This window comes from Mustela putorius, unplaced genomic scaffold, assembly GCF_011764305.1.
Source record: "Mustela putorius furo isolate JIRA1106 unplaced genomic scaffold, ASM1176430v1.1 tig00003853_pilon_pilon_pilon, whole genome shotgun sequence".
In the NCBI taxonomy this organism is placed as follows: Eukaryota; Metazoa; Chordata; class Mammalia; order Carnivora; family Mustelidae; genus Mustela; species Mustela putorius.
Window position 1 is genome coordinate 13,367,823 of NW_025422005.1, and position 17,614 is coordinate 13,385,436.

At 49.9% G+C, this 17,614-nt stretch overlaps 1 protein-coding gene across 5 annotated transcripts in view; it reads right to left on the reverse strand.

Moving 5' to 3' along the window:
* Positions 1 to 17,614, reverse strand: part of UBR4 (ubiquitin protein ligase E3 component n-recognin 4) — a 134,698-nt gene that overhangs the window by 24,980 nt on the left and 92,104 nt on the right. For all 5 annotated transcript variants that reach the window (XM_004741340.3, XM_004741338.3, XM_045063850.1 and 2 more), the window contains 17 exons: positions 15,911 to 16,150; positions 15,406 to 15,544; positions 14,303 to 14,428; positions 14,094 to 14,222; positions 12,968 to 13,311; positions 11,316 to 11,406; positions 10,653 to 10,737; positions 10,356 to 10,483; positions 7,169 to 7,298; positions 6,898 to 7,055; positions 6,091 to 6,200; positions 5,326 to 5,467; positions 4,881 to 4,962; positions 4,395 to 4,568; positions 1,963 to 2,084; positions 864 to 1,061; positions 93 to 173 (listed from right to left, as the gene is read on the reverse strand). In XM_004741340.3, coding sequence (XP_004741397.1) covers positions 93 to 173; positions 864 to 1,061; positions 1,963 to 2,084; positions 4,395 to 4,568; positions 4,881 to 4,962; positions 5,326 to 5,467; positions 6,091 to 6,200; positions 6,898 to 7,055; positions 7,169 to 7,298; positions 10,356 to 10,483; positions 10,653 to 10,737; positions 11,316 to 11,406; positions 12,968 to 13,311; positions 14,094 to 14,222; positions 14,303 to 14,428; positions 15,406 to 15,544; positions 15,911 to 16,150 — 2,479 coding nt within the window. The remainder of the gene's footprint in view (positions 1 to 92; positions 174 to 863; positions 1,062 to 1,962; positions 2,085 to 4,394; positions 4,569 to 4,880; positions 4,963 to 5,325; positions 5,468 to 6,090; positions 6,201 to 6,897; positions 7,056 to 7,168; positions 7,299 to 10,355; positions 10,484 to 10,652; positions 10,738 to 11,315; positions 11,407 to 12,967; positions 13,312 to 14,093; positions 14,223 to 14,302; positions 14,429 to 15,405; positions 15,545 to 15,910; positions 16,151 to 17,614) is intronic.

A 17,614-nucleotide genomic window follows, 5' to 3' on the forward strand; every position in this document is an offset into this window, starting at 1 on the left:
TAGCGATGATTAACAGTGCCTTCTCCCGGTACAAGTCCACATTAAGTCAGAAAAGTAAAACCCCACATCCACGCAAGGAAACAAGCACATACCTCATTCGTGGTACACCAGACCTTCTTGTAAACCTCGGCCACAGGAAGGTCCAAACTAATGATCTTATTGTTCACTAGAAGCTGAACAGCAGAGGAGATGAGCTGTTATTCCAAATAATTATAAGGCAAGGACATTTCAAGGTCAAAGGACACTTGAAGCAGTGGTTGATAACTCATCGTTTTTGTGTTCTGAACCCATCGACTCCTCATCTCTAAAAACTACACGTGTGTGCACAACACACACAATCTGGGACACAATTTCAGAGGCAGCAAACACCCTTATCCCAAACCACGGACTCGAGGATCCCACCCAGAGACCCCCTCAGGGGAAAAACCATTCTCTATTTTCCCCAACATGCTTTCCACCCCTAGGTGACAAGGCCAGACCCTGAAGGTCGTCTACCACAAGGTATCAGACAAGGGCCAGAAATCTTCACAGGGGCCACTATACTAGTTTTAGGGAGCTTAATTAACTTGGAATCTCTGAAAAGTCTCTGTCGGAGCAGTAAGAATAACAAACTCCTACTCCGTGATAAGCAAGAGCCACTAACCATTTGCTTACTGCATGCTAGGCACTGGGCAGAGCCCTTTATAGGTAATTAACCTTAACACCAGGTAAGGTACGTAGGTGGGACCCACTGGCCCCGTTTATAAAAAGGAAGCTGAAGCAAACTACCTGCCCAGGGTTAATCGGCTACTAAGTAGGGAGGAACCTGGATATGATCCCAGCCCGAGTTCTTAGCCATAGTAGCAACATCCTATGCTTGTTACCTCCATCCCGCTGTCATCCTCCAGGAGAGCCACCAAGTCACAGTCCTGGCAAATCTTGTTCTTTATATCCCTCATAAGTGGCCCAATGCCTGGCTCATTGCTGCTATATGGGTTCCCGGGCATCCTGCCCTGTAAGAAGTCTTCTTGCTGGGGGTCCTTCTCCAAGGTCACGAAGAATTCAGTGACTTCATTCTCCTCCTGAAGGACAGAGAAAAGGACACGCTGGCAGGAACAGCAGAAGACATCACAGAACGACAGGAGAGACCTTTCAGATTTAGACAACGCTACTTCGTTCCAAGGACACTGAGAGAAACACAAACTCTCCCGGCCCCTTACACATTTTAAGATATAATGATAGGAAACTCAGAATGGATTCCAAATGCACTTCAAACAGCCTTCAATATCAAGCATTTCCTCTGAAACTCAAGGGTGGGAGAGGAGAAAGCCTACCACAATGAGCACATGGGCAATGCATCCAAGCCATGGTGCTGAACAAGGGGAGGGGGGCTTCCCTCCTGCTCGCCTCAAGCGATGCTAACCCATCCGCAGCTGGACAACTCTGCCACTGATAATCCCCACGTCGAGAGGAGGGTCCTTCTATTACATAAAGCTCAGGTGCGCCTAACCCCAAAGACCTCTCATCATTAACTGATGACGCTGGTGGTTTTCACCCTTGTCGTTAAACCACACCATGCTCTTGGATAGCTAGGCGAGAGAAACACACACACAAACGTGTGTGTACGTACCAAATACAGGTGTGGTAACAAAGAAGAGTGATTTCTTCTCACTTTAGCTGCATACTGCGTCTTTCATAACATACTGAATGGGTAAAGCAACAGGATCTTAGCAATCGGAGGTTAGACACCATTTTTAAGAAGACTGACCTAGACCTTAAATCTAGGAAGTAAGACCACGAAAGGAAAGCCATCAGATTTCCCATCATTAGGAGGAGGAAAATTAGGAAACTGTGTCATCAGTGGAGCTTTCTAAAATGCCGATTAAATGGCCGACAGCTGATCAGAATGCCCATGACCAAGACGCTTCCCGGCAGAATGGCACACACAGAAACCCTGGAGGCACAGGAAGAAGCCCCGCTTACAGGATAAATGATGCTGCAGAGCCTCTCGAAGATGAAGACAGGCGTCCGGTAGTCATCCAGGTTGTAGCGCTTGGCTGTCTCAATGCACACAGCCATGAAGGCCTTGGTTTCCGATTCTGTACCTGCCAGAAATCAGTGGCCACGTCAGTTAGGAGAGAGCTTCACACACACACCCAATGAGACTTTATAAGTACAGTCACCAACAGGTTCTTTCTTCCTGGTCAGTTTTCAAATGCCCTCCATGGCAGTATCAATATTTCAATTGGAAACTTGAAGCTAACTGACTCGATGCTCAGACCACATTCCATATGAAAGCCCCAGCACCCAAGTCAACACAGTCCATCATAGTTGGCTGTGTACACCTCTTGCTTCCTCTTCAAATGATCACCTCAAGGAAAGGAACTGTGCTTTACTCAGCTAGTATCCCCCTTGCCTAAAACAGGTACTCCAAAATGTCAAATAATAATCCTAATTGTACTCCAGGAAAATCAAAGGCAAGTTATAACTTGAGCTTCAGTCTTAAAACAATTAGGTGGACGGCCTTCTCTACGCCAGAGATAATCTCAAGTCACAGAAGAAGGAAGAGCTGTGCTTCAAAAGGGTCCAACTGTGGGGCGCCTGCGTGGCTCAGCTGGCAGAGCATCCAACCCTTGGTTTCAGCTCAGGTAGTGATCTTAGGGTCCTGGGATCAAGCCCCATGATGGGCTGTGCGTTCAGCATGGCATGATGAAAATACATCAAAAGGGCCTCCGTGTCTGGTAACGTGGCAGACCACACTTCCTGACCTACTCTCACTCCTCATAGCTTAAAAATAATGTAAAATATTAAATAATGTTTATCAGTGAACTGCCATACTAGCAAAGATGAAACAAAAACCAGGTGAAATTCAAAACCTATGCAGGTTAGCAAAACTCTAAAGTTGGTGTCTGAGCTTTGGTTTCCACAACCCGCCAGGATTTGAAAGCTAGATGCAAAGCCCCAGGTTGGCCAATGTGGAGAACCCAATGGGAATGCCTCTCTCACAACAAAAGTATGAGGCCCCAAAAGAACTATACCGTGTCACCAAGGTCAACTAGAAATAACTCTCCATATCCCCCAGGCAGGTCACTGAAACAAAATTTCTTTCCTTACAATGTGGCATTGAGTAGAGGGGGAAAATATCTCCCTTGAGAGAACTAACAGGCTGCCCTTCTCGGGGGTTGGTGGCTCAAAATCCATCCTACCTATGAGGTCTGAGAAAGCTGAAGCTCAGAACCTCCTTTAAGACCACCCTGTGACAGCAGTGCTGGGAGCTGCTTCACAGGAGCAGCCACAAATCCTCACTGGAGAAATCTGTGTTTGGCTTGGCTCCTAAAGAATTTCCACAGAGGGAGCCTGGGAGGCTTAGTCAGTTAAGTGTCCAACTCTTGGTTTCAGCTCAGCTCAGGTCATGATCTCAGGGTCTTGAGATCAAACCCCACATCAGGCTCTGGCACTGACCAGGGAGTCTGCCTCTCTCTCTGCCCCCTTCCCCCGCTCATCCTTCCTAAAATAAAAACAAATTTTTCCGAAAAATTAAAAAAAAAAAATTTCCAGAGATAAACCCCTTGAAACATGAGTTGCATGAGCTCACAGTCAAAAATCACAAAATACAAAAAGATTTAGGCACCAGAAGCAAGAGCTGGAATAAAAAACAGCAGAATCAAATGGATAAGTATTTCAAGCCTTAGAATTACCAGACACAAATATGTTTGCCATTTTTGCAAACTACAAGAGTAATGGGAAGTGTTAGTGAAAAACAGACTATAAAACCTAGAGAGAACCACAAGGACTCAACAGTTTAAGACTAAAGAACACAGTGAAGAAAAAAATTAACAAACTAAATGAAAGAACTGAAGGAACTCTCCAGAGTCAACATAAAGAGACCATGAGATGAGCCCCATAACGGAGCGGTAAAGAGACAGATGCGAGAGCGGCGTCTACAAGGATGACAGAGAGACCGGGACAAAGGCAACAGAGGAAATGATGGCAGAGAATTTTCCAGAACCAGCAAAACACACTAATCTGAGGACACATAGTTCCTTCTGTTCTATAAGCTTATATAAAATGTCTAAATGGGGGATGCCTGGGTGGCTGAGTCAGTTAAGCAACTACCTTCAGCTCAGGTCATGATCACAGGGTCCTGAGACGGAGCCCCACATCGGGCTCCCTCTCCCTCTGCCTACTGCTCTGCCCATTGTCTGCGCATTCCCCCACTCTCATCAAATAAATAAAATGTTAGATAGATACATTAATTCATTAATTAAATGTCCAAACAGACTGAGCCCAGCTCTGGAATTTCACAGCTCTGAGAACCAGAGCTGCTTGCCCTCCCTCCTCAGATGTGGAGAGACGCCTGCCCCCGTCCTCCAGCAGGAACAATGTCCCCGCTCCGGGCCACTGGGCGGTGCTACCTGTCGTCATGTCCTCCAGCATCTCCAGCAGCATGTCCTGGGTCTCGTCGATCAGCTTGGTCCTCTGCACCACCAGCTTTCGCAAGCACAGGTACCCATTCAGCACGGTACCTACCAAGCGACTCTTAAAGTGTCTTTTGATGGACTCCACCTCGACAAAGGAGGAAAGAAGGCCTGTGGGGACAGGAAAAAGCTACTGCGAGGGCTCTGAATGAGAACGAAGGCGAGGAAGGTCCACATCTTCCAAAGGTCATGAGCAATTCCAAGGCAATTTCCGAGCACAGAGTGGGCACTCAAGGAAGTGAACTGCTCAATTGAGAACAGCTGTTCAAAAACATAAACCTACCTAAAGAGGGACACGAAGAGCTTACATGTGTGCTGAGTCAACACAGGAGGACACCGTCAACCTCCGTGCCCTAGGAACTAAGGTCAGCCCCCAAACTAGACCCAGGGTGCCTAAAGGAAGGGCACAGTGGCTATGTCTACCTGTGAGACTTTTGAGGGCATAGCCCTGCTGCAGGTCAGTGCTCAGGGTGGCCTCCTCCAGGGCCAGCAAGCGGGCGATTTCCTACACAGGATGACAAGCAATTAGTGACAGCACTGCTGACGACATCGGCCCCCTCCAGCTGTGGTCCAGGAGCCAACAACAGCAACCGGACACTCCACAGTCACTGTTCTATTCTAAAGACCCCTTGAGCTGAACCCCTGCAGAACTCCTGAGAAGCCGAGGGAAGTGGCAGTGACGTTAAGGGATAGCTTAAAGACTTGGAACAGCCACAATACCCCAGCAGGTTGGTATGACAGAGCCAAAAAGATCGATTTTGTCCAACAAATATTTCTTCTTTGGAAAGAGGAGTAGCCTGAAATCTACATCAGGGTACTATGATGAGAGCAAAGCTGGGGAAGGGCTCTTCAGGGCAGGGGTGGCTACCTTGGTAATGAGGTTGCCCACGTAGGGCAGGACTCCCCGAGCCGCCAGGTAGACTTTCCAGTGGGCCGAAGTGATGAGCTTCTGGTAGAGAGCCAAGTACTCGGCGGCACACTCGCCAGCTATGCTCAGCTCGTCCAGGTAGCTGCCACAGAAGACACAGGGCACAGTGAGAACACAGCTCCGGGACACCAGCTCTTCCCCTCTCCTCCCCCCATCCCATGTCCTCTGCTGTCCTGGGCTCCCCCTTCCTTCTGGGCACCTGAGAAAACCCCAAAGGTCCCCCTCGGGAACTCCCCACAGGTGGGGACAATCCGGAGCACCAAAGACGAACGTGATGCAGTCAGCTATACCCTTCTGGACCGATTGCACAGTGCTTCTCTGGGAGGTGAAACAGAGGTTTTGAGCAGCTCAGAGAGAAGGCAAGAGTGCCAGAGTTTAGTGGCTGATGGCAAGGGCTTTGGAAGACCACTGCCTTCCAATCCTGCCTTCAGCAGACAAGTCCTCCAGCCGCAGCAAACCCAGGCCACCACGAGGGTGGAAGAAGATGGCATGGGCTATGCGTTTATATGCTCGTTAGACCTCCGGCATTGCTGCTCTGTTACCACTCCCAGCGCGACCACTCAGCTTCTAGGCCTCTCCCGTTCCTGCGCTCTTCTACACAGCACGGCATGGGTACGGAGCCCAGGTGTGCCTTCCGCCACCCTGACCTACTGACTCTCCAGGAAACATGGGGAAGGCTGACCCCAGGTGAAGCCTGAGCCGTACCTGGTAAGGAGGTCGAGGACCTGCTGCTTACGGCTGGGAATGGTGGCAAGAGCTTCCACGATGGTGCAGGCCGCCTGCCGCGCGGCCTGCGTCGCCGGAGTGAAGAGCACCTGTGGGACCCGGGAGAGAAGCCCCAGCTCAGGTGACAGCCGGTCTCGCCAGGCCCCCAGCAGAGCACAGTCCACTGCCACCCTTCAGAAGGCCTCTGGGCACCTCTCCAGCGAAAGGTCAAAGGTGACAACCACCAGCTAATGCCAGATGCAACTGTGGCTGCTCAGGAGCCCGAAATTTCACAGAAAGTTTCTCCCTCAAGGAATCTGGAGAACACGCCTAAGATGACTGCGCTAGGGAAAGAAGCCGGCAAGTCCTTTCCTCGGCACAAATTTCTACTAACTGTATTCTGGGGATAGTGATATGCTAACGGCTTAGGCCTAACAGTATCTTTCTCGTTTTATGTATTAATGAACCACAGATGCCCTTAATTACTTTAATCCTTCACAGGGTTCACTAGAAAGAAGAGAGGGAGGGCAGCAGGAGGTAGAGATGAGAGGAGGCGAAAAGGGGGGGACGGCACCAAGGCTTAGTTCTGGAAGGTGGCCGGGGGGGGGGGAGTGGCAAGCCCACCAGCTTGATGAGAACGGCACAGAAAAATCCTGTCTTGGCCAGTCTACCACGCTGGCGGCTGCCGCCAAGAACGTCCCTCTGCTGCAAGCAAAAGCAGAACAGACACGTGGGAGGAGCAGAAATGTGCTGTTTGGCTTCGGGGGCCGGGGCAGCGGGGACAGGGTGGAGGGGGAGGTCACTCACTTGCCGCAGCCAGTTGTTATGGCCCAGCTTGAGATCCAAGGGGGGTGTTCTCTTCCCACGACGACTCAGGAACTGCTTCCACCTCCACACGTACTTCTCAGTCAAATAGAGGTGGCGGAGCTCTGACTTGCTGGGGGACTTCCCATCGCCGTCAACCCCTGGCAGGCACAGGGGTGCAGCGAAGAGTGAGGAAAAGGAAGTGAAAGAAAGGGGGCAAGGCCCGGCTGTCAGGACAGGGCTAAGAGGGTATGTCTTGAAAACACAGACAGACCTCTGATAGGAAGACATTTCTTCCAGGCTTCATAGGACGCTTTGGGGTCTCTCTTGAGCCACAGCTGGGCCTGGGCATGGATCTCATTGCAGTACGGCTTAACTGTGGTGAGGGCCTCGACGGGGACATCCTGCAGTGTGAAAGCCAAACAGGGTGGGGAGCTTCAGAGCACAGATGAAAGCTGGGCTCCAATACAACAACACAGACGCCCCAGAGGGACAAACACAAAAGCAAGAAGATCAGAAGAATCAACATTCATATCAGGCCCCAATATGTGTTCCTGTTAAAGCACTTTGGCCCAGTTTAGTTAGCAGCAGCATCTCCGTGCTGGGCTTATAGTCGCTGCTTTGACTATGCAGGATCAGATGCAGCTGGCTTCCTCCAGACCATCCTATGGCCGCAGACAACAGCTCCTATCCCAAGCCCAACTCAGTTTCCTAAACGTCAACCTTCAAGGAGTCCCCAAGTGGTCTCCAGAATTTTAAGAGCCATTACTGAACAGAACGAACATGCACAATAGAGAGACCCACACAGAACTCTAAGCCAGCCAGCCATTCTCAAGCTTTTTGGCCTCAGGACTTGTTTACACTCTTAAATTACTGAGGACCCTAAACAGCTTTTGTACATGTGGTTCTAGCTATCTACCAATAATTACCATGTTAAAAATTAAGCATGAGAGATCCCAAAATATTTACCAATTCCATCTTAAAATAATAATTCCACTACCTATGTACCTAAATGAGAAGATCATCTAAAGGAATGGAACTACTTTATGTTTTAAAAAATTTGCCTAATGACTGCCTTAATAAGACAACTGGACTCTCCAACCTGCTTCTGTGTTCCAAGTGTTGGAAAATGTTGTTTGGGTTAAAGTCCGCGAAAAACACCCAACTGCACACAAATACATAATTAGAAAAGAGAAGACTGTTTTAATAGCCTTCTCATTTAATTGCAGGTTTCCTTCTTTGATACTACTTTCAGCAAGTTCTAGGTTCTTAAAGAGCAGCTCTTACATGAAGACTGAAATCACCTGATAAACTTCCCATAGTCCTTAACACTAAAACTCAATCTTTTACCCATGCGTGATTCTGCAGCATGTGCTGGTCATTCAGAAAATACTGGCTCACTGAGTTATGTCAATTCCTCTGGACATGACAGGCCCGCTTCTTTCATTTTTCAAGAAAATGTCTCCCAACCACCCAATCCGGAATAACCAAAGCTGGCCTGGCACACATTTTCCCAAGCACACAGGGGCTGTGTAAGAAAAGCATCTGACTCAGCCTGCATCTGAAACAATCAACCATGTGCTTCTCAAGACAAGCGCCGCACTTCGGTGGGCGGAGGAGCACCTCTGTGTCCTTCCACGCTGTCACCTGAGTGTTCAAAACATGAGGACCCCCGAGTCAAGATCTACTAATAGCCACTTGGGCTTCAAGGATGCCCTTGAGCCAAAGTGCACCGCAATGGAAGATCCCAGCTAGGAGGGTAGCTGGGAGCCACTGCCTTTCCCACCAGGGCCCTGGCAGCCTCACCCTCTGGGCACCTCACCCCTCCGGTGACTGTGCACCATCAGTACCAACAGTGCCAGACCACAAGGGGGCAAACAGGGTCATGGGATAACCTCAGAGATTCCTAGATAGTCTGGGGAATACCCAGGCACCTGGGAGCACACATTTTGAGAACTGATGCTTTCCCTAGGCTAAAACTAAGCACAGCACGAACATCAACTCTGGGCTCCAGTGCTTAGAAGGTAAACAACTCTGAAAATCTGTGCCTCATTCAGGAAAAAGGGAGTAAGCGATGTGCGGATGGGGTTCCTCTTTAATCAAGGACTGATTTTATCTGCTGAGAACGAGCTCTGAAGGGAAATAAACCTCATCAAAGAGAAGGAAGGTGGGAACCCTCAAACCTGCCTTTTCCTAGGAAGACGGGAGCCAAGGAAAACGTAGTCAACTCTTCAGGATGCAGCTTCCTCCCTAGTGTTTACCACTCAGAAAGCAGCTTCCCTGAGATGATGAGGACTCTGTTTCTATCAAAGGATTCCATCAGGAAATGGAGGAGTCAAAAGGCCCAAGGACCACAGAGGGGTAAGGGACAGAGAGCCTCAGGCATGGCTGAGAGGAAGAATTATGGCCAGGGTTTTCCACAAACTGGTGCAAGGAGGTCAATCTGGGGCTCAGTTATGGTTATTTTAAAATAAAAACTGGGCTTTTCTCATTCACTTACTGATTCACTGAGTAACTATCATCTGCTAGGGATTACAGTCTGCCCTGGACATAAGAAATACTCCTAAACGGACATCCCTGGATTCAACGAGCTCACACTAGCCAAGGAGAGAACTGGATCTTCTAGAGAGCCAAGCAGCTCACAGAGAGGGCAGGTCCTACATAGAGCAGACTGCACACAGCCACAGCCAGCATTCATTGAGGACTAAGGTGAGCCAGCGTTCAGTGCACGGACCTGCATCAAATAACTGATTCTCTACAACACTTTAATGTGTTGTGTCCTCATTTTAGACCTGGGCAGACTGAGGAGCCTGAGTTAAGAACTTGCCCAAAGTCACAGGCGATTAAACGGGAAGAGCTGAGACGTGAAATCAAGACGTCCACTTCAGAGCCTAGGACCTTCACCACTGCGCAATGCCGCACAGGCAAACACACGGGGACAGAAAAGGACACCGTGCTTTCTGGAAGCTAGGAATCCTTCAACATAACTGGAAAGATAGTCCTCCAGAAAACCACCCTGTTCCAGGCTCTCGTATTTTCACGTTTATCTTACTCCTGACTTTCCTCCGAGAAATCTTCCTTCTAGGGGCGCCTGGGTGGCTCAGTGGGTTAAGCCTCTGCGCCTTCAGCTCAGGTCATGATCTCAGGGTCCTGGGATCGAGCCCCACATCGGGCTCTCTGCTCAGTGGGGAGTCTGCTTCCCCTTCTCTCTCTCTGCCTGCCTCTGCCTACTTGTGATCTCTGCCTGCCAAATAAATAAATAAAATCTTAAAAAGAAAAATCTTCCTTCTAGAAAATCCCAAGTCCTGTCTGCTGAACTATGGTAAAGGAAGCACTGGTGCCCTGCCACGGGCAGGCTGAGTGCAGAGTAAGGCAGACCTTTACGAGGCAGGACACGATGCTGGCCGGGGCGGGAGGGGGCTACCGTCCTGCCCTGCCCTCTGTGATCCCCTGCCCAATACCTTGTTCTTCTTGCTGGTTGGAGCAGGTGGTTTAATCAGCTTCTGCAATATCCGCAGGCACATGAGGGTAATGTTCTCCACAACCACAGGAGTCTTTATGTTCACGGCCATGAGGAAAAGGCTGAGAGCTAGGAATGGGAAGGACAGGCCAAGTTGCGGTCACAGAGCACCCTGCACCTGGCTCCAGCAAGGCTGTGCGTGGCAGCTGTCCCACCTCACCTCCTCTGTAGCTAAGACTATACCCAAAGCCCCCATCCCTCTCTGAAAAGCCCCTAACCAGAGGTGGCCCAAGCTCACCACAGCGTAAGCGGAGTTCCCAGCAGCTGTCCTCCTTCGAGATGGAATCTGTCAGCAACAGCATTTCATATTGAAGGCTGCTTGCCTAGAAGGCCAAGGGAAGGAGACATGAGAAGAGGAAGGTCTGCAGGTGAGAATCAGGACTGGGGCTTATGTCCAAGCTCTGCTCAGGGGACTCGGATTGAAGATGTCTGGTACTTGGTGGCACCGTCAGAAGGAGAAAGGAATTGGGTGTCTGGGTGGCTCAGTCAGTTAAGTGTCTGCCTTCGGCTCAGGTCATGATTCCCAGGGTCTTGGGATCAAGTCTCACATCAGACTCCCACCTTACTGGGGAGTCTGCTTCTCCTTCTACCTACCCTCCCCTGCTTGTGATCTCTCTCTCCCTGTATCTCTCAAATATACAGATCTTTAAAAAAAAAAAAAAAAATCTTATGAAGAAAAAGAGAAAGGAGAAGTGGAGACCCCTGTCCTCCATCTGGCCAACCACCCATTCCTCCTCTCCCTCTGGGGCTGGCTCTGACCTGGGACAGTCATGCTAAGGTGAGAACTCTGCAGACTGCTGCTCCTTCCCTCCCCAAACACCCCAGGGAGACTCCTGGAAAGAAATCAAGGGAATGCAGAAAGAGAAAGAGGAAAGAGTCAAAGAGCCGTTGTCCTGCTCACCAGATCAGGATTGGCCCAGTGGCCCTTCAAGGCAGTGGAGACTTTGCCAATAATCAAGTCATTCATTTGCTGGGTGGCTTCTGGATTGTCTCTGGAGAAGCAAAGAAATAGGAGTCCTGTTATCTACCACTGTCCCACCTTCCCACCTGAAGGAGCACAGAGAAAAGGCATTTAATGCCCAGGGTTACCTGGCCTCCCCAGGGACCTGACCACAAGACTGGCCCCACAAGACATGGGTCTGTAACAGAGTGCCCATCACAGACGCCTTTCCCGCAGCTGTCACTGAGGGGAGAGCAGCACCAGCAGCCAGGAGAGCTCCTCCCTGTGCACAGCCCAGGCTGCAGAGCCCCCAGGTGCTGCCTGGTACACCGAATCCTCCAGCCTCCGCATCTGACGGTGTCTCACCAGGATGGGTCACGACACTTTCCTCATCTTCTCCATCTGCCTCCAATTTATCTCCCACAAGGTACCCACACTTCCCACCAACACCCCACTATAACAACATCTATATTAGTCCTGACAATGTCAACTGTACCAGATCACTCTCTTCCTTCCTACCCCATTTTGAGTAAAATCCCAAGTCCTTACAATGGCCTAGATCGCCCAGGACCTGTCCCCCAGCGACTCCTGGTTCTCCTGCCTATTTCCCGTGCGGGGCCTTCACTCCACCTACATGGGCCTCTGGCAGCTCCTGCTCCTTCCCTGGCAGAGCCCTGCCTCTTGCTTTTGCACATGATGTGCCCTATGTGCATAGCCACAGCTGAGACATCTGCCTGGCTTGTCCCCAATTGCACGCACGCCTCCTCAAGCATCACCCCTCAGAGGTCTTCCCTGATCCTCTTCTCCCAGAAGCAATCCCTGCTGTGGTCAGGGGCACCACCCCAGCTGAGCCTCTCTTCACAAGCCAATCTCCTGACAGACACCAGACTGTGCATGTATGCTTCTGCAGTTCTCCCCAACTGGACTGCAGGCTCCAGGAAGCAGGGACTCCACTCCATTTACTACTGCGCACTCCGAGTCCAGAAAAGCGCCTGGCATTCAGCAGATGCTCAAAAAAGCCCCGCTGTATGAGTGACTAAGACAGCAAGAAATGGTTACCCATCACCTAATGTGTTCCAGAACTTACGCCACACACTCTGTAAATCCAGCTCTGGTGACTGCACTGGCACATGATAAGTACTCAACAATATGAGCCACTGCCCACAGGACTTACTCCATTCCACCCTCACCACAAGCCTTTAAGGCATTTACGACCATCAGTATTTTTCAGTCAAGGAAAATCTCAGCTCAGAGAAGTTAGCTAAGCTGTCCAGGGCACAGAGGATCAGACACTGAACCTAAGCTTCATCTCTAGGCTCCGCCTCTTCCATGTGAATCTGGAGTCCAAGTGCCTGATCACTCCCGTCTCCTCTCTCACCAGAGCCCAGAGACTGTTCAGGGAACCTCACTGGAACCAACAAAGTACAAACCAAATATTCTATTTACAAGGAAACCTGGTCCCAAATGCTCACGGAGTTCACTCACCCAGACCTTGGGCATCTCTCCCTCTCCCTCCCTCATGACAAACCCCCTAAGCTCCTAGGGTCGCTGCAACCACCCACCCCCGAGCTAGCAGGGGTTACTGGGCCCACAATCCTGAGGCAGGCTCTGACCGAGTTAGCAGGCACATGAGCTGGCGGACCTCCTCCCGCATGGCTGCAGAGCCTCGGCGAAGATTGTAATCAAAAAGCTCCCGGATGAGGCCCTGGGAGACGAGGATGTGCCTCAGGGCCGGATTGGTGGCCAGGGCTCGGAGCAGCGTGATACAATGTTCTGTGACAGCTGAGGCGCAGCCATAGCATTTGGTGGAGGATGTGTGGCCACAGCCCAGGACAGATAAGGCGCGGTACTGGCTGGCAGTGAAGGTGGGCTGCACAGAGGTTCGGGACGACTTGGTGGCTGCTTCCCTCTGCTGCAGGTCATATTCCAACAACTCTTTGCGTGAAGCAAAGACTTTCTAACGATTAAAAAAAAAAAAAAGGATAAAAGAAAAACAAATCAGCAATTAAAAGAAGTTAGAAGAGAAAGTGAACTGAAAGTCAGCTTTGGTCTGAAAAACCACTTTATATGCATTATTTAACTTTTCTGATGACCCCACCAATTGGATACTTCATCATCATTTTACAGAGCAGGAAGCTGAGGCTTAAGAGGACTGGTTTGCCTAAGGCAAATGGCAGAGGCAGAAGTCAGCCCCTGATCACAGGCACATGTCCTTAACTCCCACGCAATGCTCTCTCATAGCAAACACAAAGATCAGAGATGCAAGCCCATGCACCAAAGGCAATTCTTGGGGGCAAGGACCCGGCCTGTCTGCGGCCAGCTTCCTGTCCCAGGGAGATTAGGTCGGTAAAACTCCACTGGCTGCCCGGCCCACCCTCATTGACTGGCTTCGGTGTGCCATCCCCTTCCAACCTACAAACATGGCTTATCAGAAAAAGAGGAGGGAACAGAACCCTAACACCCTGTTTTTTTAAAACTAGTAAGCCCTCTACTAAAAGATGGGTTGTGAACGGGTCAAAGAAACCACATGTGTAATAATCTGTTACCCTCAAGTCTCTGCAAGCACCAACCTACAGTGGGAGAGAAGTTATATGGTGCAGCCACCCAGACCCTGCCTTTCCAGCCAGTCGGACAAGGGAAACCCGAGACTCAGCTGCTGGAGCGGGGCAAGAGGACGGCTCTGCAAACAGCATGGGGAATGCTTGACAAAACACTCTAGAGTGGCTCCCATTTCTCTACCTGGATGATTTTGGAGAGCTCATCGAAAGAGTTCTTGCAATCTCCACAGTACTCCTGAGCCAGCTGCAGGATATACCGATTTACGCTGGCTGAAGTGGAGCTGATGCCCCCAGCTGTCCCCGAGTCGTCCTGCAATCCAAGGAGCATGCTGTGAGTCCCCTGCTTCTGACCCAGAGTCCTTTCCACCTGCCCCTCTAGCTTGGGGTTACCTGTGGTTTTTCGGGGGCTGCCTCGTTTACTTTGCAGAGCAGGTTCTCCAGCTGTGGCCGGTGTCCCATCAGCTGGTGATACACTCGGTCAGCTTTGTCCAGAAGCGTATTGATGTTGGAAACCGCCTGGCAGGAAAAGACAGCGGCACATGTGAAGGCTTCTCCTTGAGTGATCCCAATTGCTAACCATTTCCTGAAATACTTCCCACAGGTCAGGCGCTGTATTTCACACATCCATTATTTCTATTCCTCACAATAATCCATGGTGTTTGATGTTATTTGTAACAACTGTATAACGTATATAACGTATATAACTGTGTAACATATTGTATAACAGCATACAACATAAGCATGCAATACTTAGAGAAATCACTGACACTCGGTCATACACCAAAAAAGCACAACCGGAACTGGAACTTTTGTCCTTCTGACTCCACAGCTAAATGCTGTCCTGCTTCCCATGTGCTGCTTCTAGCAACAATCCCAAAAGCTCCCCACTTTTTTTTTCTTTTAAGATTTTATTTATTTGACAGACAGAGTAGGCAGAGAGGCAGGTAGAGAGAGAGAGGAGGAAGCAGGCTCCCCACTGAGGAGAGAGCCCGGCATGGGGCTCGATCCCAGGACCCGGGATCATGACCTAAGCCAAAGGCAGAGGCTTTAACCCACTGAGCCAGCCAGATGCCCCAAAAAGCTCCCCACTTTTGACTGCCACCTAATCCCCAGTCCCACCACACCACGCAAACTGAGAATCAGCCCCCGGATAAGCAGACACCGAGGAAAGGCCAACAGCTGTAACACGAAGACATCTGCGGAACCAATGCAAGGCACTCATCTGACTCCTGCATTTCCAAAGCTAAAGTCATTTGCCCCTGCAGACATCCTAATTCATTCCCAACCAACACTTCTCGGAAGTGCTACACAAAGCACGTGTTCCAATACACTCTCTGCCATTATTTGCTCACCCCCAAAAGCTGGGCCCTGGAGAGAGAGCTGAGCTGAGGAAGACTCAGGAGAGAAGAAAAGCATACTACCCTCCACCAGCCCTGCTGCCCAAAGCTCCCATTAAAGACACTGCCCTGAGTCTAGATCGGACCCAGCCTCACCTTCTTCCTGTCTTCTTCATTCTCAATGGGATCCACTGCGCAGCAAGGCTTCGCATAGAGCATAAAGTCGAAGCGAGCGTATTTACAGAATCCACAGGCATTACAGAGGAAGGGATCCTTTTCATCATAGTTGATAGACCTGAAAAACCGAAGTGTTTGCGTCAGAGGACAGCAGAGGCTGGGGTGGGGGAGGGGGACTATGATTGCCACACACATTCTCTGGAACTGTATCGGGACGACAAGGGGCAAGGGTGACTCATACAACCAGGTAACAAGAAAAGAAGACCTGGATCTAGTCCAAGGGACACCCCCCACTCCTGGACCACCATGGGATGGACGTATGCACCATTCTTCTCGCCCCCGCCTTCCAGGCTTGGACTCCACAGACCCATAACCCTCTAATTATGATGAAGGCAGCAGACACTGAAACTGCCCACACTGAGACTCTTGCAGGAGATACAAGGAACGTACACGGCCCTGGCCGGGGCGCCACTCCCTCCCTCACCTGCACTTGTGACACTGGTAAACATTCTCTCCGCAGTTGCCACAGACCCCCGGGTTGGCAGGGACGGAGGCACTGCAGCGTGGGCACTGTAAGGTCTCTGTGGAGGCCTGGTAGTTCTCATAGAAGTCCGCAAACTCAATCATCAGGTTGGAAGCCACAATGGGCAGGGGCAGGTCGATCTTCACCTCTGTCTGCCCAGGGGTCAGTTGAACCTTCTTGGCCTTATGCCAGCGGGCCGGCCTAGAAGAAACAGTGGCAGCTAGAGGGGCAAGGGCCTGAGAGCCATGCACGTCCCCCCGCGAGGGCAGTCTGAGGAGACAAAGAGCAAGACTGTCCTCATGCGTTCTCCTAAGGCAGTGAAATGATTCCTTTAAGAAAAGGAGATCTGGCAAGTAATAACAACCTGATTTTTAAAATATTCTCTATAAAAAAGGATATAACACAAATGCTTTAAAATGCTATACAAGAGGGCGCCTGGGTGGTTCAGTGGGTTAAGCCACTGCCTTCAGCTCAGGTCCTGATCTCAGGGTCCTGGGATCAAGTCCCGCATCGGGCTCTCTGCTCGGCGGGGAGCCTGCTTCCTCCTCTCTCTCTCTGCCTGCCTCTCTGTCTACTTGTGATCTCTCTCTGTAAAATAAATAAATGAAATCTTAAAAAAATAATAATAAATAATAAAATAAAATGCTATACAAGATAATTTTTCAAATTCTAGAAAAACAAGAAAATCTATATCAAGGGAAGACATTGCTCTGAAAGTATGCCACCCAGACACTTATAATCCTAAGAGGTGCCTTGTACCATGTGCCACGTAGAGGCAGAAAAAGAAAAGGCATGTAATCACTTAGAATAATTATAGTAATTACAAACAACATTTATTGGCCACTTACTGTGTGTAGGTCTGTTCTCAGCACTTTACACACACCAAACTCAATCTAATCCTTAAAAAAATACCCTGAGTGGGCTGATCTCCACTTTACAGTTAAAGAAGCCAAGGCTGCACAGTTTCTCCCATGTCACGAGACATGAGGGGTGCAGAGTCAGTTTTACCAGCTGGGCTGACTCTACATAACAGAAAATTAAATCTTCCTTCTCCTCCAAAAGGGAATGGGTAATCCCAATGGGCAGCTTCTACCTGCAGATCACCAATGTGAACTGCTCTGCAAATGAAAAACGCTCCAGCAGGAAGAATTCCGTTTGCTGATGTGGTGAACTCTAGCTACATTCTGCCTCTCGGAATAATACCAATACTTCCATTCCGTGCAGAACAGCACCTTACTATTCAAGCAGCACCTCCCCACATCCTCTAGCTGACAGCAACACCTGAGATTTCAACAAGAGCACTGTCTCCAGAAGTCAACACTCTACCCCATGCTGGCACCTTCGCTGGCCCACATACAGTGTGCCCCCATTCAGGCACTGGGATACATGAGCTAGAAAGATCCAACACTGGCAGATACAGAGGAAACGTGCCACGCAGAAATGGAAGGACTGTGTGCCAGAGAAGCTTCCTGGTACTGCCTACACTGGGAGCAAACAACATCTTAACCCAAGAAATGACAACTACTCCCAACAAGGTGTTACATAAAACTAGAACTGCCCTAATTAACATGGGTAAGGAAAAGCTTGAAGTCCCCACTCAGCACTCCTGAGACAGGCTGCTGAATTGCTTCCTTAGACCCCATAGGCTCCACTGGACAGGATTTT